At 43.6% G+C, this 27,292-nt stretch overlaps 1 protein-coding gene across 3 annotated transcripts in view; it reads left to right on the top strand.

Annotated features, from left to right (window-relative positions):
- Positions 1-27,292, top strand: part of LOC121319438 (solute carrier family 12 member 5-like) — a 98,920-nt gene that overhangs the window by 12,151 nt on the left and 59,477 nt on the right. For all 3 annotated transcript variants that reach the window (XM_041256877.1, XM_041256876.1, XM_041256878.1), the window contains exon 2: positions 18,308-18,340. In XM_041256877.1, coding sequence (XP_041112811.1) covers positions 18,308-18,340 — 33 coding nt within the window. The remainder of the gene's footprint in view (positions 1-18,307; positions 18,341-27,292) is intronic.

Here is a 27,292-nt window from a genome sequence, read left to right as displayed (position 1 = left end):
GCCTATCGTCAGAGTAAACAATAAGAAAACGTAGAAAAAAAGAATAATTTGTTGGAATAGGTTGGATATTTCTCCTGCAGCGCGCATGTGGAATTGATTTTGCTTCTCTTGTGTAAATTCAGAAGATGGAACAGGCTGCCTTTGAGTCCCACTGGACTCAGTCAGTCACTAGAATAATATATCTGGAAACAGGGAACGGTATCGGGATGTCATGAGCTGCTGGAGAAGTGACGTGTTTATTAGCGCGTTTTCCCCTCGGTGAGGACGCTGTTTGTCTCGCTGTAACAGCTTGAGTTTAATTGTTATCTGAACGATATGCAGTATGCAGTGGAGCGCTAGGGGATCAATGGACTTGTCTTTCACCGCTTACCCCCCGGGTCAACAGCAGAGTCCACACAGTATACATATCATTAATGCAACAGTAAGATTCGTTTTGTATTGTCTTGTATGAAGAGTGTGAATGAATGAATATGTTAGAGCTAGTACATCAACAGCACTGTTTTGGAGCTGTTAATTAGATGTGGACCCCACTGGTGTTTTGAGCTTGTCTTGCTCACTGTTTAATGCAGCATGCAGACAGATGCTCACACAGACTCCTGCTCTGCGCATTTGCATTTTTATAGGAATCGCAATCAGAAAGAATGAGCCGGTCCCACGGGCGCTCAAGGAGGATGCTTGAGGTCAGTATTTTCTGCCTCTGATTTATGGCAGATGCAAGCCGAGGGCAGGGGTGGCAATGCTTTGAAGCACAGTAGCACAAACACAGATCTGCTTCATCAAGGGACAGCAAGTGTGGAGGAATGCACTGCAATTCGTGACTGGATACATTTCCTTTGAACAGAAACTGCATTAACATCTCGACAGAACAGACTGTCCCGTCATAAAATGCGCTGGCCAGAAGCCACTGGTTTTGATTATTTGGCACACATTTTGATTTGATGGTTTCTTTTTTTATCATTCAAACAAATGAAACACACAGTCCATATGATATATACATACATGTTATATACAGGCTGAGTACTAGGAGGTATCTGCATTACATTTCTGGCTGTGGAAATGACTCACATGGAGACACAACAAGCTGGCACAATAGCAATCACAGTGACTGAGGTCCCCTACCTCTACCAGCAGGGTTCGATATGACCCAGCAAAGACGGTTGGCAGAACAACAAGAAAAACACAAATCTAAATAAGAAAGTATGGCACCTTCCCTCATTGAACGCACCAGTGAAGCTGACAGTCTGTTATCAGTATTTGTGGCTTATTGATTTTTATTATTTATCCAGCTCTGTGATATTAAAGGTTGTGACTCAATACCACTTTTTGGTGGAACAATCCTGCTAATGACCACGGTGTTACTAAACGACTCTGTCTGAAGCGATAGATTATTACTTTACAGAGCGTCTGCCACAGGTAGACACCTGTTCAGAGGAGCTGTTTGAAGGTGGGTAGAATAAGGGCTCAGGATTCCAGCAGGTTAGTGTGATGACAGAATGGTGAGAAGCTCTGTCGCTGTTTTTAAGTGAACCTTGGAAACCGTCCTGTCAGAAATTCTGTTGAAAGTCAATGACGTGTGGTTCAGTGACAATGGATGTGTAGAACCCTCACCATGGAGACGACCCCTGCGGATTCTGTTCTGGCCTGTCTGGCCACCCAGGAAGTGTGACATAACAAAAATATCCATCCGGATGTACACTGGTGGCATTTTCTGCACCTCACCAACGATACCATTGACGTTCAAAGAAATTAAAAAGCACTGCTGCCTTCAATAATGATGAGTTATTGTAGGGACGTGTTTGGTTTTAACAGCATGTTTGATGTCAAATTCAATGCTGTGGAATTATTGCATGTTTTAAACATAGGCAGCTTTGGGAGCTGTGTTTGCAGGTTCGTTCACACAATGTCAGAAGGTATTTAAACCTCCTGCTTGGAGATCTCTACCCCTTTCTCTACCCCCTTCTCTCCTAATCCTCTCTGTCTGTTCAAGCTGTTCTAGTTAGTCACTCCTGGTGCAAAGACATACATTGAAGATGTTGAGAAGTGAGCTGGCTCACTCTCGCTCTCTTGCTGCAGCTGGTGTGTTTGATATAGTGTGCTGCTCATTGAGGGATTTGTTGAAGCTGCAACAGGAGGGACAGCGGTAAAGCAGCTCTCTCTCTCTCTCTCTCTCTCTCTCTCTCTCTCTCTCTCTCTCTCTCTCTCTCTCTCTCTCTCTCTCCTTGGTGCATTGCAGTACCTTCACCACCCAGCTGAAGGGAGTCCTCAGCTCACCAGTAAAAAGCAGCACATCACTGCGGCTTCACAACAGCTTTCTATCCCACATGCCTGAGCCCCAGACACCATGCCACCCTTGCAACTTCCCTGCGTGTTGCTATTTCTCTTATTGACATGTTATAACACTTCTGAATGGCAGATAGCGCTTGGAGACAGACATATAGAAATCAGTCGTGTGTCAGCACAGGGATGGAACCAGCCAGCACCAACATTCCGTTCAATGATTCTGTTCCATTCCTTCCCTGAACAGTTACACCTGAAGATTATAGCATGATGACCAGAGACACTTCAATGCAACGGGAATCGACGAGGCATCATTAGGGACATGGCTTATAGTTTACAGAGTGCAGCTCATCTCCCATCTTAAGTGTTTGATAAAGTTATAGTGATCCAGACATGTCTGCTATGCAGGAGGGTTTTTTTTGGCACAGCTACGTTGACAGTCTGTCTATACCAAGGCATCACAAAACATAAACAGATACCATATGGAACAGGGCTGTCTAATGGATCGCTCCTGTGCTATATATGGCTTGCTGAGCTCCACAATATGGCAAAAACAAATGCAAGTGTTTAGATGTGTAACTTGTACGATCAACACAAAATACTACAGGCAAAGTGGTGTCCAATTAAAAATAAAACTCCCTGGTCCTCTCTGCACGATCAGTAATGAGAATCTGTGGAAAAGGTGCTTGTCGAATCTCTGTTGATAAATCAAAAGACAAGCCTGCTGTGGAGATCCCCAAGAAAACCACTATGATAAAAATACTGCACACAAATATTCACTGGGATATTTGAAATGTAACCACTGATTCAATATTAAAGGCAATAATGGTGTACATTTATACCACTCGTTCAATAATCAATTTATTTAATAACACATTTGCTGTACACCGCGCACATGCAAATGCAATTCTGTCTTGCATAAATGGCTTTGTGGACCTGTCTCGAAGACTTTTCGAATTGTCTCCTGATCCCTTCATGCTAAATTGAGCGATCACTGCCAGGAAACAGTTTCAGATGAGGTGTGTGATCTGTCTGGAATTTACTGAAGAAAGACTGTGAGAGCTGAACTGGTGATTAGCTGCTAATGATGGGGGTTAAGACAATGACAGGGGTTAGATTAACTACCCACCCCCAATGGAAAGGGAAGTATGCCTGCACAGCAAGCTTAGAAGCAGAGCTCCACCAGGTGTTCTTTCCATTGTAAGGAACCCCTCTTTCTGTATGCGTCCAAACTTTTAAAACAGCTTCAAGAATGTGGAGTGTGAAAGGAATGACATCACTCTGCTAAACCCCACCCCTTGATCTCCAGCTGACTTGAACCAGGAAGTAGTTCTCGGTTCATTTCCGTTGCCCTGCCAACAGAGAAACAAAAACTAGTTTTGAATCACCCACCGGTGACGAAGCTGCTGCCGTTTAGAAGCTGAAAGCACCCTCAGCGAGAGACGAAAGTGTGCTTTTAAAACAAGCACCAGAATGTATGATTTGTATTTGCAAGTTCAAGCCTCCTCCTCCTCCTCCTCCTCCTCCTCCTCAGCAGCAGATGGGCTGATTCAGCGGCTCAAGAGGAGAGACACACTGAGGAGCACGTCAGCTCTGCAAGCGCTTGGCTGTCCTCATCAAACACAGCAACACAATCATACAGACAGTCTGCCATGTGGTGGAAAGGGCTAAGTGGATCACCTCCTGTAGCTGCTGCTGGGTCAATTGAAAAGCCGAGACTGTAGAGTATATGATGATGTACGTCCATCTGGCTGGCGGAAGTATGTGGTGAATGTAAAAGTTGTAATTGATTGTTGGTGCAGTACACTGTGTGCGCAGGGCTTGTGGTTATTGTAACCGAGTCTCTTGTCTCGTGTCTCTGTGACACTCAAGTGTGTTCCCTAGCAAACTAAATCTACATGAACAAAAGCATGTGACAGTGCTGGCGTCTCCATTGCAGTTTAACTGCCTCTCTGCTTATTGGGTCTTCTTTTTACAATATTCCAGTTTTGTTCTATTAAACGCTGGAATTGTCTGCGTTTACATTTCTGCAGTAGTGCTGGTCATAATGACTTCTCTCATAGTTTCCAAGATGAGATAGACTACAACATCATGAAGAACTTATAACAGATCTCAGGGTTTGTGGTGTATACTTTCTACGTGATTAATGTAAGGAAAACAGATCTAAACTTGAAAGGGTACCTGTCTAAATCTTATGTGCTTCCATGTGATTCTATATCTATATCATCTTTAATACAATAAGAAAGCAGACGATGTGTCTGTCTTTGGTTAAGGGATGTAAAACAAAGCTCTCTGTTGCTAAAGTCGTACCAATTGTACAAATGAGTTCATTACTACAGATTATTTTCTGCTGTGACTTTCTTAATGAAGGCATTAGAACAAATTGTCAATTTCTTCACAGCCATTGCGGGGAAACGACGAGAGTGATTTTTTATTTCTTTATTTATTTTACTGCCAGGAGTCTTCTGAATTTATTCCCCTGATCATGGAGTGCAGAGGCCTAGCCCAGTGGTTATTTTGAATTAAAATTGATTTTGGCTGCTAACCGAAAGAGGCTGCTGTAATAGATAATGGCAGTGGTGAGAAACTCATATCAAGGATCCCTTTTCAACACTTGGGCTGTAATTGAAAACCCTGCTTGCCGTGCCCTGCTTTGATTGTTCTTATTACTCTGACGAGGAGCGGCAAGCGCGGGCAGGCAGGCAGTGGCTTCATCCATGCTTTGTTCCAAATCGTTCTGGTGCGCCAGCTTCTCCCCTTTCAGAGTGGCATGCAGACAGTTCAATACGTGACCAAGCTAACCACCTGTGGAGAGCTGGAATCACACAGCCAGGTGGTAAACCTCCTGTTGAAGGTGCAGGACCAGTGGCCATCACTAGACCCAGCCTGATGCAGTGGGGAGCTTCTGCATAGTCCAGACTGACATTCATTATTAAGACACTTCCAGCTACAGGACGTTCACGTCTCACCAGCTGAGATTAAATTAAACCGAGATTAGTACTAATTTAAGATTGCTCACAGCTAGCTTTATTTCTGATTTCCAGATCGTTGTGCCAGACAAATTGAATCTGTGGCGTGTTTATTGAATTCTGGGTTAGTGTAGTGCTTATCTTATTGTGGAAGCCTGCAATTTGCGATGCAAGATCTATTGCTGCTGCACCCCAGGGGCAAAATATGACCATAGTGCCAGTAGTATAGAAGCACACTGAATGTATTGGGAAGCAAAAATGCATTGTTTGTGTTCGCCAGAATTAATTAATAACATCAATTATCAAAAAGATGTCGGAACCCCCCCCCCCAGAATGATCCTTCCTGCCACCTTATCTTAATGTACTTACAGACCAGTGAAATCAGGGATTAGAGTGCTGGGCTGCAGTGTGGAAGGCAGTGTGTTTGAGTATCTCAGTGGTTAGAGTGCTGGGCTGCAGTGTGGAAGGCAGTGTGTTTGAGTATCTCAGTGGTTAGAGTGCTGGGCTGCAGTGTGTTTGAGTATCTCAGTGGTGAGAGTGCTGGGCTGCAGTGTGTTTGAGTATCTCAGTGGTTAGAGTGCTGGGCTGCAGTGTGTTTGAGTATCTCAGTGGTTAGAGTGCTGGGCTGCAGTGTGGAAGGCAGTGTGCTTGAGTATCTCAGTGGTTAGAGTGCTGGGCTGCAGTGTGGAAGGCAGTGTGTTTGAGTAGCTCAGTGGTTAGAGTGCTGGGCTGCAGTGTGGAAGGCAGTGTGTTTGAGTAGCTCAGTGGTTAGAGTGCTGGGCTGCAGTGTGGAAGGCAGTGTGTTTGAGTAGCTCAGTGGTTAGAGTGCTGGGCTGCAGTGTGGAAGGCAGTGTGTTTGAGTAGCTCAGTGGTTAGAGTGCTGGGCTGCAGTGTGGAAGGCAGTGTGTTTGAGTATCTCAGTGGTTAGAGTGCTGGGCTGCAGTGTGGAAGGCAGTGTGCTTGAGTATCTCAGTGGTTAGAGTGCTGGGCTGCAGTGTGGAAGGCAGTGTGTTTGAGTATCTCAGTGGTTAGAGTGCTGGGCTGCAGTGTGGAAGGCAGTGCAGTGTGTTTGAGTATCTCAGTGGTTAGAGTGCTGGGCTGCAGTGTGGAAGGCAGTGTGTTTGAGTATCTCAGTGGTTAGAGTGCTGGGCTGCAGTGTGGAAGGCAGTGTGTTTGAGTAGCTCAGTGGTTAGAGTGCTGGGCTGCAGTGTGGAAGGCAGTGTGTTTGAGTAGCTCAGTGGTTAGAGTGCTGGGCTGCAGTGTGGAAGGCAGTGTGTTTGAGTATCTCAGTGGTTAGAGTGCTGGGCTGCAGTGTGGAAGGCAGTGTGTTTGAGTATCTCGGTGGTTAGAGTGCTGGGCTGCAGTGTGGAAGACAGTGTGTTTGAGTATCTCAGTGGTTAGATTGCTGGGCTGCAGTGTGGCAGGCAGTGTGTTTGAGTATCTCAGTGGTTAGAGTGCTGGGCTGCAGTGTGTTTGAGTATCTCAGTGGTTAGAGTGCTGGGCTGCAGTGTGTTTGAGTATCTCAGTGGTTAGAGTGCTGGGCTGCAGTGTGTTTGAGTATCTCAGTGGTTAGAGTGCTGGGCTGCAGTGTGGAAGGCAGTGTGTTTGAGTATCTCAGTGGTTAGAGTGCTGGGCTGCAGTGTGGAAGGCAGTGTGTTTGAGTATCTCAGTGGTTAGAGTGCTGGGCTGCAGTGTGGAAGGCAGTGTGTTTGAGTATCTCAGTGGTTAGAGTGCTGGGCTGCAGTGTGGAAGGCAGTGTGTTTGAGTATCTCAGTGGTTAGAGTGCTGGGCTGCAGTGTGTTTGAGTATCTCAGTGGTGAGAGTGCTGGGCTGCAGTGTGTTTGAGTATCTCAGTGGTGAGAGTGCTGGGCTGCAGTGTGTTTTCTCAGTGGTTAGAGTGCTGGGCTGCAGTGTGTTTGAGTATCTCAGTGGTGAGAGTGCTGGGCTGCAGTGTGTTTGAGTATCTCAGTGGTGAGAGTGCTGGGCTGCAGTGTGTTTGAGTATCTCAGTGGTTAGAGTGCTGGGCTGCAGTGTGGAAGGCAGTGTGTTTGAGTATCTCAGTGGTTAGAGTGCTGGGCTGCAGTGTGGAAGGCAGTGTGTTTGAGTATCTCAGTGGTTAGAGTTCTGGGCTGCAGTGTGGAAGGTAGTGTGTTTGAGTATCTCAGTGGTTAGAGTGCTGGGCTGCAGTGTGGAAGGCAGTGGGTTTGAGTATCTCAGTGGTTAGAGTTCTGGGCTGCAGTGTGGAAGGCAGTGTGTTTGAGTATCTCAGTGGTTAGAGTGCTGGGCTGCAGTGTGGAAGGCAGTGGGTTTGAGGAGCTCAGTGGTTAGAGTTCTGGGCTGCAGTGTGGAAGGTAGTGTGTTTGAGTATCTCAGTGGTTAGAGTTATGGGCTGCAGTGTGGAAGGCAGTGGGTTTGAGGAGCTCAGTGGTTAGAGTGCTGGGCTGCATTATGAAAAGTGTAAATAAGGTAAGAACCATCTATCTATCTATCTATCTATCTATCTATCTATCTATCTATCTATCTATCTATCTATCATTCCATCCATCCGTCCATCCATCTATCCATCTATCTATCCGTCTATCAGTTTTTTACATTCAGCCTGTGTTTCTGACTGCCTCTCATACAAGAACCTGTCAGCTGCCCAGTCAATGTTCTAGGTTTTCAGAACAATTTTCTTAATTGTATTTTGCTATAAAAATAAAAATAAAAAAGCAAGTAAGTGTTGCAGTAGAGTGGAGTACCTCATTAGAACAAAAAAACCTCCCCTGGCCGAGGGATTGGCAGATCTGCCGGCACTGTGTTCTAGAGGACCGCCGTTGCCAGGGCAACCAGCAGCAATCATGATTGGTTTTCAGAGCGGCGAGAGGAATTACTGCGGAGGATTTGATGCTCTGCACACATCTGAGGTCATCTAATATTGCTGGCTTCCTGGGGAGCGTGGGGAACAACATAGAGAAATACAGTCAGAAATAGGGTTTCCTATTCACTGCATTGTAATAGTGGACACAAAAATAAACAGCATCCCCTCTACCAGCATGGTAAATCGTTGAGCTAGTCACTGCCTCTGTGTGCTGACAACCACTAAGAAAAAGGGAATGGAATGAGGTTTCAGCAAGGATTCATGAGACCACTGCCCACTCAAGCACATAGATTCAGGGATGACTCCTATTGCAAAGCAGTTTCACCCATTCCAGGTTTTACTGTGATCTTGATTAGCCACAGTGTATAGGTAACAAGTGCTTAGTATGCAGGAACAAACACACGATGGGATGGAAATATATCTATTGATGAAACAAGCCCCACTTCTCAATGCATTGTGCACTGGCATGTTTTTCTTGTGAGATCCACATTCCTGATACCAAGGGGGACTGGGCTCTGCTATTTCCAGCAGCACTGCAGCATAGAGCAAGATGGTGTGGTAGCCATGGTTACAGAACACAAAGGCCATGCTTTCTGGGGTCAAAGGGCACTGCATTAAAATGAAGGGATCAATAGCTGGCCCTGGAAGGCGGCATGAGAGTCCAGAACTCATTGGCCAGAACCCCAGAGATAAAAAGAGAGTTCATGTCTTCCAGCACCAGGATTCAGTAATACCTCTAAAGAGCCTGCTGTTTTCATTCAGTCAAGCGCTACAAATCGTCAAAATGTGTAGCGTGTAGAGAATTCCGTCATTACCACAAGCTCCCCTGTGTCCCTGTTCTGCTAGCAGGCTGTCTGTGAACACCGTATGCAATGTTCTCTGGAAAAATGGAAAGCCGGGCTGATTTGAAAGAAATACAGTTCTATTTTTAGAATTAGATCTAGGTTAAAATAAAAACCAGAACTGGATTACTGAGGGGAAAGACATGGGTCCAGATTCTCAAAGCTATTCACACCATACTGTCATTGGTACATATTTATTTCTGAATTTTAAAAAAGGGGAGTAAGGAATAATTAAAGACTGCTTTTACAAGCCCTTAAATTAGACATCTTGAGTTGTCAGTTTCTGGTAACATTTCAAAGTCCAGTAATTCAGTGGAAAGTTTTAATTTAAAAAAGCTTGTTTGATCGCTACACAGACGTGGCAGTTTTCTATAGACATACCTCTGTAGGTTTTTTGTTGCATGTTATTTGAAGGACTGCATTTTTAAAATGCAGGTTTTCAAGGAAATAGAGCAGATTGGGTTACAGGGCTGGCAGGATTAATCCACACAGCGCCTGGGGAGTTTTTGACTAAATGCCTTCTGATCCAGTGTAGGGATCAGGACCCTGGCCTGAGAGGATTGTAGTGGTAAAACGGATTACTGTGTCTGACAAAATTTGAAATGCATTTCTAATAATAAAACCAGCTGGAGACTGAAGCAGTCTCTTACACTGTGCGGCAGAGGCGCGACATGCTGCACCTATGCAAAAAGTCAAATCAATACAGCACAACAGTCCTACTATAAAACAGTAAGAGGCTGAACTGGTAAAGCACAGAAGGGAACTGACAATTCACCTCTCAATGTATCGAGACCCATTCACGCAGAAGTATTTACCAGGAACACGTTTGTGAAACCAAAAAAAAAGTTCCTTTGTTGCAATAGGAACTTTGTTCGTGTTTGTGGCTTCAATTAATGAAAGTTTTTGTGGCTGTTGAGATTAGCTTTGAATGTAAGCTGTAGACATGCAGCTGGCAAAGCACTGGATTCAAATGGCAGTCTTAATTCTGCTTTTAACAACCATCCTTTTTCGATGGGGTATTTGACTAAATGCATCCCTTTGAAAAGGAGTTTAAAAAAAAAAAACAGGCTCTTCTGCTGCAGAGCATGAAACATCCAAAATAACAAACAAACAAACAAACAAACAGGACAGGGCTCACTGTATCCCTCATGTGCAGTGGAGAGGAAGGACAGGGCTCACTGTATCCCTCATGTGCAGTGGAGAGGAAGGACAGGGCTCACTGTATCCCTCATGTGCAGTGGAGAGGAAGGACAGGGCTCACTGTATCCCTCATGTGCAGTGGAGAGGAAGGACAGCTCACTGTATCCCTCATGTGCAGTGGAGAGGAAGGACAGCTCACTGTATCCCTCGTGCAGTGGAGAGGAAGGACAGGGCTCACTATATCCCTCATGTGCAGTGGAGAGGAAGGACAGAGCTCACTGTATCCCTCATGTGCAGTGGAGAGAAAGGAGAGAGCTCACTGTATCCCTCATGTGCAATGGAGAGGAAGGACAGGGCTCACTGTATCCCTCATGTGCAGTGGAGAGGAAGGACAGAGCTCACTGTATCCCTCATGTGCAGTGGAGAGGAAGGACAGGGCTCACTGTATCCCTCATGTGCAGTGGAGAGGAAGGACAGAGCTCACTGTATCCCTCATGTGCAGTGGAGAGGAAGGACAGGGCTCACTGTATCCCTCATGTGCAGTGGAGAGGAAGGACAGCTCACTGTATCCCTCATGTGCAGTGGAGAGGAAGGACAGGGCTCACTGTATCCCTCATGTGCAGTGGAGAGGAAGGACAGAGCTCACTGTATCCCTCATGTGCAGTGGAGAGGAAGGACAGGGCTCACTGTATCCCTCATGTGCAGTGGAGAGGAAGGACAGCTCACTGTATCCCTCATGTGCAGTGGAGAGGAAGGACAGGGCTCACTGTATCCCTCATGTGCAGTGGAGAGGAAGGACAGCTCACTGTATCCCTCATGTGCAGTGGAGAGGAAGGACAGGGCTCACTATATCCCTCATGTGCAGTGGAGAGGAAGGACAGGGCTCACTGTATCCCTCATGTGCAGTGGAGAGGAAGGACAGCTCACTGTATCCCTCATGTGCAGTGGAGAGGAAGGACAGGGCTCACTGTATCCCTCATGTGCAGTGGAGAGGAAGGACAGAGCTTTGCATGAAGTGAAAGGGAATGCAGGGCTTGTCTTGTGTTGCATTGATATGAAGAGGGTGCAATGTGTAGATGCGCAGGTCTGTCAGTGTTTATCAGAGAAGTAAACGCATTCCAGTCCCTGACGCTGCTGCTGCTGCCAACGGTGCATTTCTGGACGTGGAGGCGTGCTTTGGAAGTTTAAAAATATTTATTCTGTCCATTCCTTTTTAAAATTATTTTTCTGTTCTTTTGCAGTATTCTTATTTTGACCTTTCCTTCATTCTTTTTTTTAACTTTCTGCGCCATCCCCTTGGCACTTTTAACCTTCACAGAAATCTAATGGAACAGCACTATCATCTGTTTTTAATGCTTTAGTATGAAAAACATTTTCGCAGCAGTCTCTGAGTGCCGGCATCCCTCATCTCTCTCTCACGTGGTGTAAAGACTCCCAGCACCCCACCCCATAATCCCAGCTTTCCCGAGCCCTTACATTATGCTTCCGTCTGGGAGATGGTTTGAAGCTTCATTCGCTGAGTATGGGTTCCTCAGTGGATTATCACTTGAGTATTTCACTTGTAGCTCGCTGGATCTGGTGGCTGTTTGGAAATGCCAGTGTGAAATTAGTTTTCCTCGATGTGCAGCTTGTCATCGTTCGTTTTTCTTTTCATTTCAGGAATGCGTTGCTCAGGATGAAGTGTTTTCTCCAGGGATCTGATTAGTGAGTTTGTTTATGAGATTAGCTAGTCTGTGGAAGGTGAAACTATTAATTAAAAAAGAAAAACAAAGCACCAACACCAATAAACATGGCCCAACTTGTGTCTAGATCAGAACAAAAGAAACTGCACTGCCAGAAAAATAATAAAGAAACTCTGCACCCAGCCCCTGAGAGAGCGAGACTGAACTGAGAAGAGTGGAGCCGGGAGTAATTCACTGTCCATGGGGGCTGAACACTGCAAACACTTGCTATGCACCTGCGATGCATGGGAGATGAGAGAAAGAAAGAAAGAAAGAAAGATGGGAAATGATTGAAAATGAGAGCAGGCATTAAATAGAGAATAATGTGAAGGTCTAGTGGTGTGTGTGAGGATGCGGCTATCGATCCATCAGGAGGAGCAGCCCAGCCTGCTTCTGAGCCCCTGGCTGTGTGGGGTGGGGGGGGGATCAGAGACCGGACTTCAGAGAGTTGGATTGATTGGGGATGCCCATGACAGCCCTCACAGATCTTCCCAGAATAAAACCGTGGATAAACATGGGGAAGGAGAAACCCTTTGTTTTGTGTCTCGTGCTGAAAGCGTTTAGCTCTCTTTTATCTGCCTGTTTAGGGTTGCGGCTGTAGCTGTTTGAATCTGTCAGCTTCAATAGGACTCAGGCACAGAAACCGAAATAGATCCATCAAGGCCCACACACATTGCTTCCATCACTGCGAGAACCTGTGGCTGTAGCAAGACAGCACAATTCACCTAGCAATTTTCACTTATAACCTATGTAAAAAACCACCAAGCACAGGATGCACACTCCCAGCTAAAACATGCAATAAATAATGCAATCTCAACTATCCTCCCCAGACTTTTTTGTAGGTGTTATCAAAGTGACATGGGTGAAGGAGCTGTAAAGTCACTTGGGCAGTACAGCACTATGGGCTGTCTCTTAGCTCTCTGTTCCCTGCTCCTTTGCCCTGCAAGAGTCAGGATATGTGCACTGAGGAGGAAGTGAGTTTAATGGCAGCCGTGCATGGCACCTTTGCCTAAAGAGACATTGTAATGGGGTTTTGTACCTTTTCCTTTTTATTATCTTAAGGGAGGGTGAAGCCAGCAGAGTTAACAGCCCCTCATGCGAATCCAAGACACACTCGGGCAAGGCTCACCAGAGCTGAAAACTGCTTGGAAACCATTGCAAACAAAAAAAAAAAAGCCATGCAAGTTGCACGTGTGTCATTATTTTAAAATGAAATGCCATTTGATCTACTGTACTGAACACTGCTTTGTTTGAACATCTAACGATAGCACCTCCAATGCTAGCAGTGGTGTGAAGGGTAGTGTCACACAGGACCTCTTCAATGACTTCTCTGTACTGTACTGATTTGCTGTACTGATGTCATTTATTTCTTGTAATTCATTTCCCACTTAGTAGTCACCAGCTGTGCAGGATTTAAGGATTTCTTCCCTTTCCAGACAACCTATAAATGGTTCACAGTGTTTCATACAGTTACTACATTTAAGGAATAAGAGCGCCATCATCCCTGAGACCCAATGCTTCAATAGATTAAAAGCAGCGATTGATGATGCAATAGCTGCAGTTTGACTTGGCTGCTGTAGCAGAGGTCTGGTTAGGCAGGAGATCCTGCTTGTCTGCCTCCAGGGCAATGTCACTGTGGCTTCCTTTGCACATCAGCATTCGTAGCTCCAAACACCCCGCCAGTCATCAGCTAGACGGTTGCACTACAGGGTACCCAAGAACCTCAATCAGTCTGGGTTCCCTTTGGGTGTGCAGTGAATTCTTACTGAAGGGGCCTGTGGTACTGTCCGCTATTCAAGGATTAGAAGCGAAAGGAAATGAAAGACTTGTTGAGCTAATTTCAGAAAGGCTATTTCCATGTCTTCCACTTCCATTGTTCCTAGCAACAATGTTAAATGCACTAACAGTGGCAGAAAGCAGTTTGGAATGGATGCGCATACGCTGCCCGGACACCTTCTACCCAATTGGGTTGACAGATCCTAATAAAGTGACCAGACGGTGCACCTGCTGGGACTGCAACTCACTAACCTCTTTGTCCTGCATAGCGCTGACCCAGCCCTTGTGCAGGAGACCCTAGCTGTGAACGTAAAGCCCGTTTGAACATGCCTCCACAACATCAGGCAGGTTTTGAAGTCTGAATCAAACCTGCCTGCCCTGATGCTGTTATTTTAATTGCATCAAGGGTTAATCTGAGTGGGTGTGGTCTCTGTGAATCTGCCGGACGCCACAAGGTCACAGCTGTAAATGACCCCCGGAGTCTCATGAAGGATTTTCAAAAAGCCATCTTCTCCGCTCACTGGAGAGAGAGAGATCAACATGCCCAGGCTGGAATGAGAACGGAAGGCAAAAAAACTAAAACAAAAACCATTCCAATTGGTTTGGTTTGAGATGGGTCAGCATGATATATTTTTAACAGAGACAACGGCCGCGTTTTGATAATTACCGTAAAACAGACCTCGGTATCCAAGACATCTTTAGCGCATGTCCCTTTATGGAACTCAAGCTCCCATGGTGCTTTGCTTCTCGAAGCCTCTCCACCAATCAGTGCCCTCCGCGGCCTCGTAGAGACGCGCTCATCTCTCACACCTCACTTCCCCCGGACTGCGCTTGACTTGGCAGAGGATGCAAGCATCGGCCACAGCACCAGAAAGCGCTCTATAATTCATGAGATGACCAGAACCCCAGGAGGAGGTGGGGTGATGCGTGCTGCCGCAAAGAGATGCAGCAAGAATCTCCTGATAATAAGACGCATATATTAAAAATGAGACGGGTATTTTGGCTGTGGAATGTTACAGAGAAAAAGGGAATACATTTACAAATTAGTAAGACTGTTGAGAAGCCCCAAGGGGAGACAAGGCTTTGAAATGCAGCTTGACTGAGGGACTCTAACAGGAAAGAGCAGAACTCTTCCAGCTACGCTTCCTTGTTAATTAAGATTAAAAAAAAAAAAAACAAACAACTACTACTACTACCGTTTATTGTGGTTCAGTTCTTTCTTTGAACATTTCATTTACAGTCCTTTTACCGGTCTTGGAACATTTCATTTACAGTCCTTTTACCGGTCTTGGAACATTTCATTTACAGTCCTTTTACCGGTCTTTTTGTTTAATTAGTTAAGTGCTGGCTTTCTCAGCACCTCCTTTTGTTTTGGGGGTGTTCAGTAGAATTCACAGCAGGTGAAGGACCCCACACCAGCACTTAAACAGGACTACTATGTCTCTGGAAACAGCACCTGTGTTCTCTGCTGAATGCGCAGAGATTCAGAACAGTGTTATTTTCATTAACTGGATCTCACAGACAGCAGATTTTATTTTGTGCATAAAGTGTGCACCATAAAAAATAAAATAGAAAAAAACAGTGGTGCACTATTCATAAATGCACATGGATCAGATCACAAATGTAAGGAATGTTTAATTTTGAATTCAATAGGAAATAAAATGTTTTACTGAATTACACGCTACAAATGCACCAGAGGGTTTCCAATATGAAATCGAAAATAGTATTTAAATATTAATGTAGTGGTAATAGTTCTTTAAAAAGAAATAGCATGTTTGAAGTTATTTTCTATGTGCTGGGTAGATTTAAATGCAGCATCTCTTCTCCAAGGGTGTCCAGCGCCTGCTTGCTGGGGGGAGTAACCGTGCGCTGAATTGACAGCACATAAAACTTTGTTAAATGGGATTACACAAGAGCTTCTGTTTGGAGCAGCCCGTGAATCTTGTGCCAACAGCAGCAAAGACCAAGCTCCAAATATAGCCCGGCATCCTGAAACTGATTTCATGAGATTGGGCCCCCAGTCTATTATTAAGCCAAGCAGATAACGTCATTGGACTCCATGACTACATTGCTAGCTTGCATTACGAAATTCACACAAGGCAAGTTAGATTGGACCAAAGCAACGCAGCAGCCAAGTTCTTAAAAAAAAAAAAAGTCACACAGCAGCGTGGTAATCAGCAAACAAAAATGAATTTAATGAGCAAATACTTTCAGCTGCAGTGAAGTCTGAGTGCAGTTGATGATGACTGCTTAATTCAGAGAAAACGGCAGCCTCGTTTGCAATGCAGTAAGCACATTTACCTCATTATCACCCTTTACATTAATAGCAATGTCATTTTATTCCGCTTGTCATCTGCTCCGTTGTCCTTCAGTATGCCTTGGGGTACAACACCATATCCTGGGCTTGGCACTGAGTGATCCTCCTTTACAGCCAATGACCATTTTGCAGCAGAATTCATTAAACATTGCATTGTTTACAGCTGGAAATTGCAGCCCTTAGTTTCATTGTAAAGTATTCTGCAGTTAGTATTGTTCACACAGACGTAATGTGTATGAAATCTCTCTCAATCTATTTTTGTTGTACTATGTTCTAAACATATATCACGGTTATGTGTTAAATATGTTTAAAGAATAAACTATCTTATATTTCAGGAGCTACCATATATATAGAAGCATTTTGTCATATACATTTCAGATATATTTATTTTTATAGTGTATTTTCAGCATTATATATATTAGTCTAGTCTGGCATGTGATTGGTTAAAACCTCATCACAGGACCAAAATAGATCTAACCACTGCCTCTGTGACTCTGCTTGCGGTCTATAGTTTTTTTTTACAAACTCTCTAAAATCACATGACACACTGAACGCCCTTCCTCTCTTCACACAACAAAGCAACGTGTGATGTGACTTTGTGGTGTAACAGAAAACGAATTACAAAACACAGTACGTAACAAAGACGCTGCAAACACTAGAATCAGCATACAAAACTTTGCTTTCAGTGTTTTCTGACCTCTTAAAATACAAACAAATCCAACTCGACAATGTGAATAAATCCGGCGTGAACAAACTCCCTGGACTCCTCAGAGAATTCTGTGCTGCAGTGAGAAGGTCAGACGGACAGTTCTGTGCCAAAAAAACTGTTAATAACTCTGCGCTGTGGACTTTCTGACTGACTCATACAACAAATATGAACTGCAGACCTCGGCTCCTAGAAGAAAACTAAACGCCCCTCAGGAAGAACTATAGTTACCTGCGGCTTCAGGCATCACAGTCCCCTGTTGGTAACTATAAACTATAGTTCTTCCCACGGGGGCCATAGTTTCCGACTGTGAGCCTCCTCTCCGATCCATATTTTCACACACACACACACACACACACACACACACACATATATATATATATATATATATATATATATATATATATATATATATATATATATATATATATATATATATATATACAGTATGTGTATGTGTGTGTTCAAGGAACCCTGTTGCTTCACATGTATTTAGCTGCAGGGTTAGTTTCAGCTCTTCTCTGTACATACTTCACAATTCTAATTTCTGTGTCCCAGCTTTTTAAATCTGTTCCCAGGATTCTGCAGGGAAGTAAATCAGCAGATTTGGCCGAGGCTGTCTCCTGGACTCATTCTCTCCGCTCCCTTCAAGTAATTTATTCTGAGAGCGAGAAAGGTGATAAATACAATGCAGCACATGACTGAAAACCTTGCTCTGAATTCCAGCCACCTGCAAAAATAATATATACTCATTTACAGAAGACACAAACGGTTACCGTTTGCGATGCAAAACTCGCTGAAGCACATTACAGCCATGCATGAAAAAAAGAAGAAAAAGTGCCTTTGGCGACTTCCTCAAAATACTAATTTAGTTCCATTTCCTTTCTGCAGAGTGTAATATGTTATAGCTTGCAGTAAGTGACAGCTGTCATCAATCATTCACTTCATTAATTCAATGAACACTTGGGTTTGGTAGAGTCTTCCCCAGCACAGGACTTTTAACTTGCTGTTCGGAGGGCTCATGTGATCTCTGGAGAGGTTCTAGGAGCCCCCATGAAATGACAAACCAGTCAGCCTGCGATCATCCCTACAGGGGTTAACGAAAGGACTGTTTAAAGAGAAGCATCATTCCAGCAGGCAGCCAGCAGAGACAGCTCAGTGCTCAGATCCCTGCTCTTTCTCATCCCCATTACTGACAACACACAGACCTGGGCTGGAATATAATGCTCGTAAATGTGCTGTATCGCTGTCAGCAACCACACAGTTTGGGGAAACAGTAAAAAAGGCAAGCATAGTGCTTGGTTATATATTGAAACTTACAGAGTGCTAATGAAAGGGAGATTATGATGAGGTGTTGTGCTGCTGTTTGAACAGTGCTTGTTTACTCTTCCCTGCTTGGTGCTGAACACTATGTCGGTTTAATTGCTTTTCATTGGGTCCATTCCTGGTTAAAGGATGACTGTGCACTGTGACAGACTAGCAGACAGGATGATTAGAAGTCCTAGTCTGTACAAAGTTGTTTACTCATCTTGGAAAGGTTTTATTGGTTCAAAAACATGCACAAGCATGGCCAAGTTCGCATGAAAGGATCAGCTGCATAAACATGTGATATCTACAAAAGGTTTCGACCAACCAGGTCTACTGTGTTAAAGACTGTGCAGAGAGCTGGATTCTGAATGGTCGTTTTCTCTCTTTGCAGCCCCAGTGCAGTTGGTGAGGACTCACTCCAAAGGTAGGTTCAGAGACCTTTTCTTTCATCTTCTAAATCTGAGTTTACTGTATACAGCGGGGAGAGTCAAACTGAAAGGTTGCCCATTTGTGTGAGTGTGTGTGTTTCTCCTCCACAGGGTAACACTTAAAGAAAGAACTGCAAATTCAAAGGGCTTAAAATGGAATATCTTAAGAATAGCATCCACAGCACTGTGGTTTCCAGTCCCACTTTGGTTTCAGGATTCATATCAGAAGATGCAATGAAATATACTGATAATTACTAACAAGGAACAACAGTTCATTACAATACTACTTATGCAGTATGACTCTGTACTCACGACAATGCCAAGGTTTCTTCCAATGCCTTAATTACATGTTTTATAACACTGGGTTGCTGTATATTGTTCATGACATCCGTAACATCTCTAGATGCATCTTTTCAGTAACTTTTAAGCGTGGCTGTATTTTCTAGCTCTAGCAATGGCTCCAGCAGGAGGCATATGGCATTCCAATAAAGCATTGTTAGAATCACAGCTTTCCCCCTGGAATTAGACTAAAGAACTCCATTGGTAATAATGAGTGAAGCGTTTAATTGATGCCACTCATAGGTCCTAACTCACTGCCAGACTGCATTCCCTCCATACGCTAATCTTCACCCTACAGGCCAGCATGCATTAAGGGGTGCTCATGTTTTTTTTATTTCTACACTGTGCATTTTCACTCTTTTATGAAGGACGGTTTAATGGTGTTTTAATTGGGGAGGTCTGGAGGCAGGCTGGCTGGTTCACCGTGATGTATGGCTCCTCCAGGACAATGGGAGAGAATGGCAATGCAACAGTTATGAGAGGGGGGGCGGTCCAATAGAATTAGAGACAGGGGGACAGAGTCAGGCCTGACAGTGGCAGAATCATCCTTCACACTGCTATGAGGGACTGGGACAGAGCCAGGCAATAAACAGAGGAAACCACTTGACATCACAGACACTTGTAGGGGGTGTTACTGCCGTCATACCTTTGCACACTGTTGGCAGAAATGTCTTTACTGAGCTATTCAAACCCACTGAGCTGTACCTATATAATACACTCTGGTTATGTAGAGCAGACGAGACCATGCTACACAGACCCTGCACTGAGCTACTCAAACCCACTGAGCTGTACCTCAGTTAGGGTTAGGGTTAGTATTAGGGTTAGGGTTAGGGTTAGGGTTAGGGTTAGGGTTTGAGTTAGTGTAAGGGTTAGGGCTAGGGTTAGTGTAAGGGTTAGGGTTAGTGTTAATGTTAGGGTTAGGGTTAGTGTAAGGGTTAGGGTTAGGGTTAGGGTTAGGGTTAGGGTTAGGGTTAGGGTTAGGGTTAGTGTAAGGGTTAGTGTTAGAGTTAGGGTTAGTGTTAGAGTTAGTGTAAGGGTTAGGGTTAGGGTTAGTGTTAGGGTTATATGTAAAGTGTTAGAGACCTGTGCATCGCTTATTGGTAATTGCGGTCCTGGGTGGCTGGCTAATGGTGCCGTGGAGGCTTCACTTTATTGAAGATTGCAGGTAGCCCCACAGTGTCAGAGTGAATAAATCAGAAAGCCGTTGCAGCCAGTAAATGAAGTGTAAAAGAGCCCTGATCAGCACATATGGCCAAATGCAAGAGAATGAATTTACAACCGTCATGCTCTATGCTCCAGCCAGCCAGAACTGAAATACCAGGCTCCACCGTACAACAAGAGCACAGGATGCAGAAGAGCTCTTCTCAAAGCACACTCACAATGTACATTCGCCAGAGTCGTTGCCCCCCCCCGGGGTGTGCTGTGCATTTGGAAAAGGGATGTTCCAGTTAAAGTTTCTTTTAATTGTTTTGTGATTGCTTTTAAATTATTATTCCCTTGTCTATCTGACTGATCGATCAATTGATTGTCATGCTGCTGCGGTCAGGATGTCCCTGCGAATGAGGGGATTGCATCTCAGTAGACTAATACTGAATAAATAAAAAAAATATACATAATAAAATGACTCAAATCTACTGTGCAAAACCTAATTGATTTACAAGCCCTGAAGTGGGGCCACTGTAGCCGTTTTTCAGAGAGTTATCACCCTGGTCCGAAACGGCAGTTTTTCATGTTTATGAATGAAGCCTCCTTCCTACTTAAAAAGGCTCTTTCAATACAGATCAATCACAGGGACCTCGCAGAAGTGGAAGAAAGAGCGATGATCTTTTGATCTTGAAATTTACCTGAAAGAGACGTTTGGAAAATCCCACAGGCAGGGGGTGTTATCATTTATCCTTTGAGGTTCAGCACACTGACCTGTCAGCTACAGTATTGCTCAGGGTAATCCAGCCCTGGCACTGCGCAGATAACCTCCCAGGACTGGACACCCCCGAGGGAGTCCTCCTGGTAAACACATCGATACGTGCATTTAGAAATCAATCTGTTCTTTACTTTAGACACTAACGCAAACATTCCAGCAGGAGCTTTGAGAGTTCACTTTCTCCCGAGGGGGTTGAAGGTGAGAGGAGGTTTAACACCCTGGGTTTGGATTAGATTCATAGAAAATAAAATGAAAGCATGTACCTGTTACTGTTATGGGATTTAGTATCATTTAGTATCAGCCTCTGTGTCCCATGACTGTGTTCTTGCGCGTTCAGAATGGTTATATAGAGGATACACCGTGGGGTCCGGTAGTTGCACCAGTGAGGATCAGGCTGAATAACCCAGACGAGCCTCCAGGGGTTGTGTATCCTCCTGAGTGAAATAGACACGGGAACGTCCACAGGGTATTCTGTTTAATCATCAAGCACATGTTTTAGAAAAGGAAGCCTGTTTAAACCTGTGTTTAACAGCTGCTATCGGATAACATCTTTCCTTGACTCGAGCGCCACATCTGCTTAGCGATGCAGCTTGATTTGGAGCAGTGCGATTCGACCGCTCATTCTGTTGTTGGATTAGAATGACTGCAAGATAGATTCCAAAATGATATTCAATCAGGACTGCTGCATGTGAAAAACATATTCGATGCTGGATATCACAATGCTTGTTGTGCTGTATAATCTAATGTACTCTGCTCTGCCTTCTGTCAATATGCATTCAGGTATATACAAGATTGAGAGATGAATCACAGAGTGTATTAAAGTGAAGCTGGCCAGCTGCTGATCCCTGAATAGCAGGATTTATTCCTAGTTGAAGCTGACACCTGCTGCCAGCAAGGTGACTGGCTGGTTCAAGTGGTGCTGGGAGGGGCTTGCGTTGAAGTGATGGCTTGGATTGAGAGAAAGGGTTTCTCCCCAAGACAGAAGGGCTCTCCACCTCTCCTTTCTCCCAACCCCCTCTTTTTCTCTCCTTTCTTTTCCCCTCTCTCTTTTGCTTTTTTCCTTACTTCAATGTCATTCTATAACCCTAACCCTTTCCCCACTCTTTAAGTTCACCAGTGGCTCCTGGGTGTCAGCTGTTGCTGAAATAATACTGTGGTATACTACTTGCGTTCCCCAAATCCTGCAATAATCACATGTTATTTAGCCAAGGGCAGTGATTTATCATTTTTCTATTATATGATTGAATTAAACTCCAGAAAGGCTAGATTTATGATTTTGCTTTTTGATTAACCAAAATACCACTATGATGAGGGCTGTTCAGCCAGGGTTCTCAGAGTGATTGTAACTTTGAGTGTTTGACGTGATCGGTCAGAATGATAGTGCTAATCTTTACACTAACACTTACACGAACCCTAACTCTAACATTAACACTAACAATAACAATAACACCTACACTACAAACCTACACTAACACTTACCCTAACCCTAACCCTAACCCTAACTCTAACATTAACACTAACAATAACAATAACACCTACACTACAAACCTACACTAACACTTACCCTAACCCTAACCCTAAACCTAACTCTAACCTTAACCCTAACCCAGGAGACGTTATTATCTAAATATGGTTTCTAGCATGTTAAGTAATGCCCAGTAATACCCAGTAATACTCCAGCACAATCCCCATCATCTCCATTCAGGGCTGATACTGGTTAGGAATGCTGATCTGAAAACACTGGGGTACCTGTGTTGTATCTGAATTCATCTGAACTTTTACTGCAGTGTTACAAGGGAGATGCACTGTTCTTTTAGAAACACAATAAAAAATCAAGAAGAAGAAGAAGAAGAAGAAGAAGAAGAAGAAGAAGAAGTGCATGCACTAGGGCTGTAATTCCATCAAGGGGTTCTGTTGCTATAATAAAAACACCAGAGCTAACATGCTGGAATGCAGCATTCTCTACATTGAGTTTTTGGCTTATTTCCTTCCTATGCAATAGACATTAACAAAACCACAGCCAGATAATTCATAGTTCATGCTGAAACGCATTCGTTTAACAATCATTTCAAGTGGTCTAATGGTATCCTTGCTTGAGGAAACATTGTATATCATGGTATCCTTGTTGAGGAAGCATTGTATATCATGGTATCCTTGCTTGTGAAAGCATTGTATATCAATGCTTCCACCCCCAACTGGACCGGGCTCCTGGGCTGCCGTTCCAGCTGCAGTGTCATCAATGCCATCTTAGCCAGGGCAATACCTGGCCACTGCCAGAGCAACCCTGCTTGAGGTATTAAAATGAAATCTAAAATACCGGTCCATGAGGCTCTGCATCACGCTAAACATCATTATACAAAGACGAACAAACTGATGATTACAGAGGAGAAGAAAAGGAGGAGGATGGATAAATAGAGAGAGCTGCTAGAGAGAACTAGATAGCTACATATAGGGATATATAAATCTAAAGATAAAGGGGATTGGTAGGCAGATGCAGACAGAGATAGGAAAGAAGGAGAGTAATAGAGAATCTCAATTCTCTACCCAGCTCTTGGGGGGAGGGTCCTTAATGAAGTTGTTTAACTCCATCCTGGGGTAGGTGATGCACTGCACTAAACGCGATGAGCCACGATACATTCTTATTGTTCCCAACAGGTGTGTTATCTCACCCTAAACCACACTAACTCTCACCCAGCCTCAGTGGCTCCTTGAGCCCTGATCATTGTGTTACTGTTGACTGACCCCATTTCAATTCCCCATCGTTATTAACTTCCCCATGCTCAAGTGATGAGCCTTTTAGTGCTGCTGTGAACAAGCTGGGTAATGGACTGTTAAACCACAAGGGCTGGCGCTGGGGAGGACACAGCCAGCACATAGTTATATTGTGCAAAACTTCAAATAACTCAATGGGCTCATTTAAAAGCTCCAATATACAGTACAGTGTAGAGACTTCATGCTAGTTCTATATTACTGTTATATACAGTACAGTGTAGAGCTTATCGCTGCTATATACAGTACAGTGTAGAGGTTTCTTGCTAGTTCTGTACACTCTATATACAGTACACAGTGCCTTCATCAGTGCAACAGCCCAAATGCTTGTTTGTCTTCAAAGTTTTGCATTAGATTTCAAGACTGTTTGAAGTTATAGATGCATGCATGCCCTGCTAAAATGTACCATGATTATTCTGAATTAGGGGAATTGTGTGCCTAGGTTAAGTTCCAGTACACACTTCTCAACAAGCGCCAGGAAGCTGGACGTGCAAGAGAGGATTTCGCGTGTCGCTGGTGGCCAGGTCTACCCTTACATTAAGAAAAATAATAAATGACTCCATGCCTGCTTTGTATCTTGCTTTGCACATTTCATAACTGAGCATCTGAGACACAGTTTACATAGTGCAGCCAGCTCAGAGAGCAGCACAAAAGACACAGTTATAGTTATGCATTTACAGAAAACGGTTCTGAAAGCTAGTTATTATTTTTGTATTTGACGCAATGCCATTCAAGCAATTCAAAGATTAAACTTTCTTTTTCCTCCTTTTTGTATAACAGTAAAATATAATGTTCTGCTGCAATTACTAAACTGTTCACAGTGTTATACATTTCCTTTTATCTGTTATCTTGAATTAAAAACACTTACTAAACATGATAAACTAACTACAGCACCACGATGCAATTGAAATAAAGAGAAATAAAGGGTTAATACTACGTGCTGTGCAGTATTTTCTTTCCAATTAGGATGTACTTGCAAACGCTCACAGGCTACAATAGGGCTCATAATACTGTATCATTATAGGAGTTGCATGCATATTAAAATTGTAAAAGGTGCTATCAAACTGCTTTGGAGGAGGAGCAGAAGATGAATACAGAACATCATCCTTTATTGAATTAATACTGCTTTCAGACTATTAATACAGAACCCCATTCTTTATTGAATTAATACTGCTTTTATAGTTATTCTTAATTATCTTGTTATTTAATGGCATAGTATGGAGATCAATAACACTGTGTAACAATTTTTTTTTTTTTTTTTTTGTTCCTGGGTAGTAAATGTTATTTCCTAATTGCTTATGCCTCAAAAGTATAGAAAAATGGCTATTATTAAATACAGTATAATTGTAAATCTCGAAAAACTACTCACTTCTAAATCTTTTGTAGTCATTTTTGTATTACTTTAGTATAAATACATGTTAATTTGGATTCATATGTTGTTTTTTTCTGACTTTATGTGAACGAAAAGACACACATTTGCCCGTTTTCCCATTGGAAATAGTGATATTTTGAAATATCACTGTCCTGGTCACAAAAGCAAAGTTTGTGGGGAATATTTGCCATTTTCTATACTTTTGAGGCATAAGCAATTAGGAAATAACACTTACTACCCAGGAACAAAAATTGTGTTACATAGTGTAATCGTTATAAGCACAGCTTGAAGATTCAATAAAGAAGCACCAGTATTAGCTTCCTATTTTATGGTGGCATTCAATAAAATTTCATGACATGGTTTGCCTGCCCATGTTTGGAGCCTCGTAAAGGGTGGCTTCCAGGTATTCTCGAGTTAAGCAGGGTAAACTGTGTGTCAGAACATGTATAGAGGCATTACCTATAAGCTGTGACAGTCTGGCTAGATGGCTGGGTTTTATGATGCGTTTCCCCTCATACTCTGTAGCAATGGGCACACTGATTGAGTACCCGTACTTCAGTAATGTAGTGAACACTGGTCTCCTCAAGGGGGCAGTGCTCAGAGAGGTGTAGATGCTCTGCCTTCACTTCCAGTCTTACTGTGTGTTGAAGCTCATCTCCATTGGGACCTGCTGCTGTGAGATTGTTGCCTTCTTTAATTCCTTCATTCTGCTTCACATAAAGACAATGGTTCTTTAAATAGTATCCTTGAATAGTCATCCATTTACTGAAATGCGCATTAATTAATATGTCATTTATTTTTGCCTTCAAAATGTTGATTCCATTATGTGCTGAAATTGGTTTGTTTAGCACAGCATGATCTGGTTAGATGACAAGATGCTTATTATAATGAGAGAGGCTTTGGAGATAAAGATGTCTTGCTTAAGAAAGGGACAGTGGTTTCTTAGTGCCTTTCACATATTATTTCCCAGTGATCATATTTATATTTATATTATTTTTATATTTTAAGATCACCAAATGCACATTTTCTACACGCTTCCCTCCAATCAGAATGGTGGAATGCTTTCCGTGGGCAGAGTACTGCTTAGTTCTCAGCCAATGGGGAAGCATTGCTGGGCAGAATTTATTTTCCACTCCCCTTTCCCCTGTCCAAGGTTTTGAAGAAAGAAACAATATTTATTTGTGTCTCACTCAAGGTGACAGTGATATATTCATGCTTTGATTGTGTCACCCGCGGTTGATTATTGCAATTCATCACTTACAGCGCTTCCACCAGCACTGGACTGCAGCACACACCAAACAAATGATCCACGGGCGATCTGCCTCACATTTCAGTGGCTAACGTTTCCTACCAGCCCACTTGTTGCGAGGCTGCTGGAGCACTGCTGGGGAACACAATAGGGATTCTTAGGAAGGATTAAATCTCAGTAAAGTAAAAGAAATGCAGTGTCTTAAAGTCCCAGTGAATTAAGATGGGCTGGAGGACTGTTTAAAATCCCAACTTCAGTGGGTTGTGAGGAGCAAACTAAAGCAGGTTACAGCAGCTCAATAAAGTGAATTTGAGATGTGCAATGCCTTCCTTAAAATATGAGTGGACAATGCTTCCCATGATACCAGGTTTAGAGGTCCTGTTTCACCGGACCTTGAACATGACTGAACGTCAGCGCAGCAAGGCACCGCCTGGGTCAATGTGATGGCCAGTCCTTGTGCCAGAGACTATTTACACTGACCAGTTTTGGGATGGCTGCAATCTGCAGATGGAAATGAATTTGGAAGCCCTTGAGCATCTTGCTGAGTGCCAGTCAACCTAGAGGAGGGCTCCTGTGGTGCCCAGCACCTGAGCGATTCCAGCACCATCTCTGTGTGAAGAAGAGTCTCCTTCCCTCTTTCCTCAGTCCGTCTCCACTTCACTTCCAGCCTTGTCCTCTGGTCCTAGTCTCTGTAGCATATAGGATTGGGGTTACATGATCCTTAACATGATGAGTAGATCCTTCATTCTCCTGCTTGAGCCTTTCTCTGCAGTAGCAGTGCTGGTCCTAGTGTCCTGCGTTGCTGGGTGAGCAAAGGAGTCTGCAGGGATCAGCTTGTCAGCTCATCAGCAGCAATAATTACATTTTGACTGTGCTTATTCGAACACTGAAGTGCTGGATCTCGAAGCACTTTAAAGGTGCATTGGATGTCAAACACAGCAGTGATAACGCAATCAGCAACACCCCACTTACTATACACTTGTTAGCATGTGTTGATTTAGTGCATTGTGTTTAGGGTTCACTGTAGTGGTGTGCTTATAGTCTTCTCTGTGAAGTAGAAGTGGAGATTGTTATCCGTAGAGATACTGAATACTGTCTGAATGCCCACTTGATGTGTGGTTAGTAGTTGCCTTTGATTCAAAGCTCTGTCTGCTTGTCTGACTGTCCCCACAAGGGGAATTGCCTCTTCTACCCTCCTATAGCCGTTTTGGGTTGTAGTTAGGTACAATCGGATACATTTTTGATTATGAAGAACTTCTGTATGTGGTTTTAAAGAACAGCAAGGGTAAGCAGGTAGG

The sequence above is a fragment of the Polyodon spathula genome, chromosome 8, assembly GCF_017654505.1.
Source record: "Polyodon spathula isolate WHYD16114869_AA chromosome 8, ASM1765450v1, whole genome shotgun sequence".
NCBI classification, from domain to species: domain Eukaryota; kingdom Metazoa; phylum Chordata; class Actinopteri; order Acipenseriformes; family Polyodontidae; genus Polyodon; species Polyodon spathula.
The sequence above is the reverse complement of the archived record's forward strand: the minus strand, read 5'-3'. Positions and strand labels throughout refer to the sequence as shown.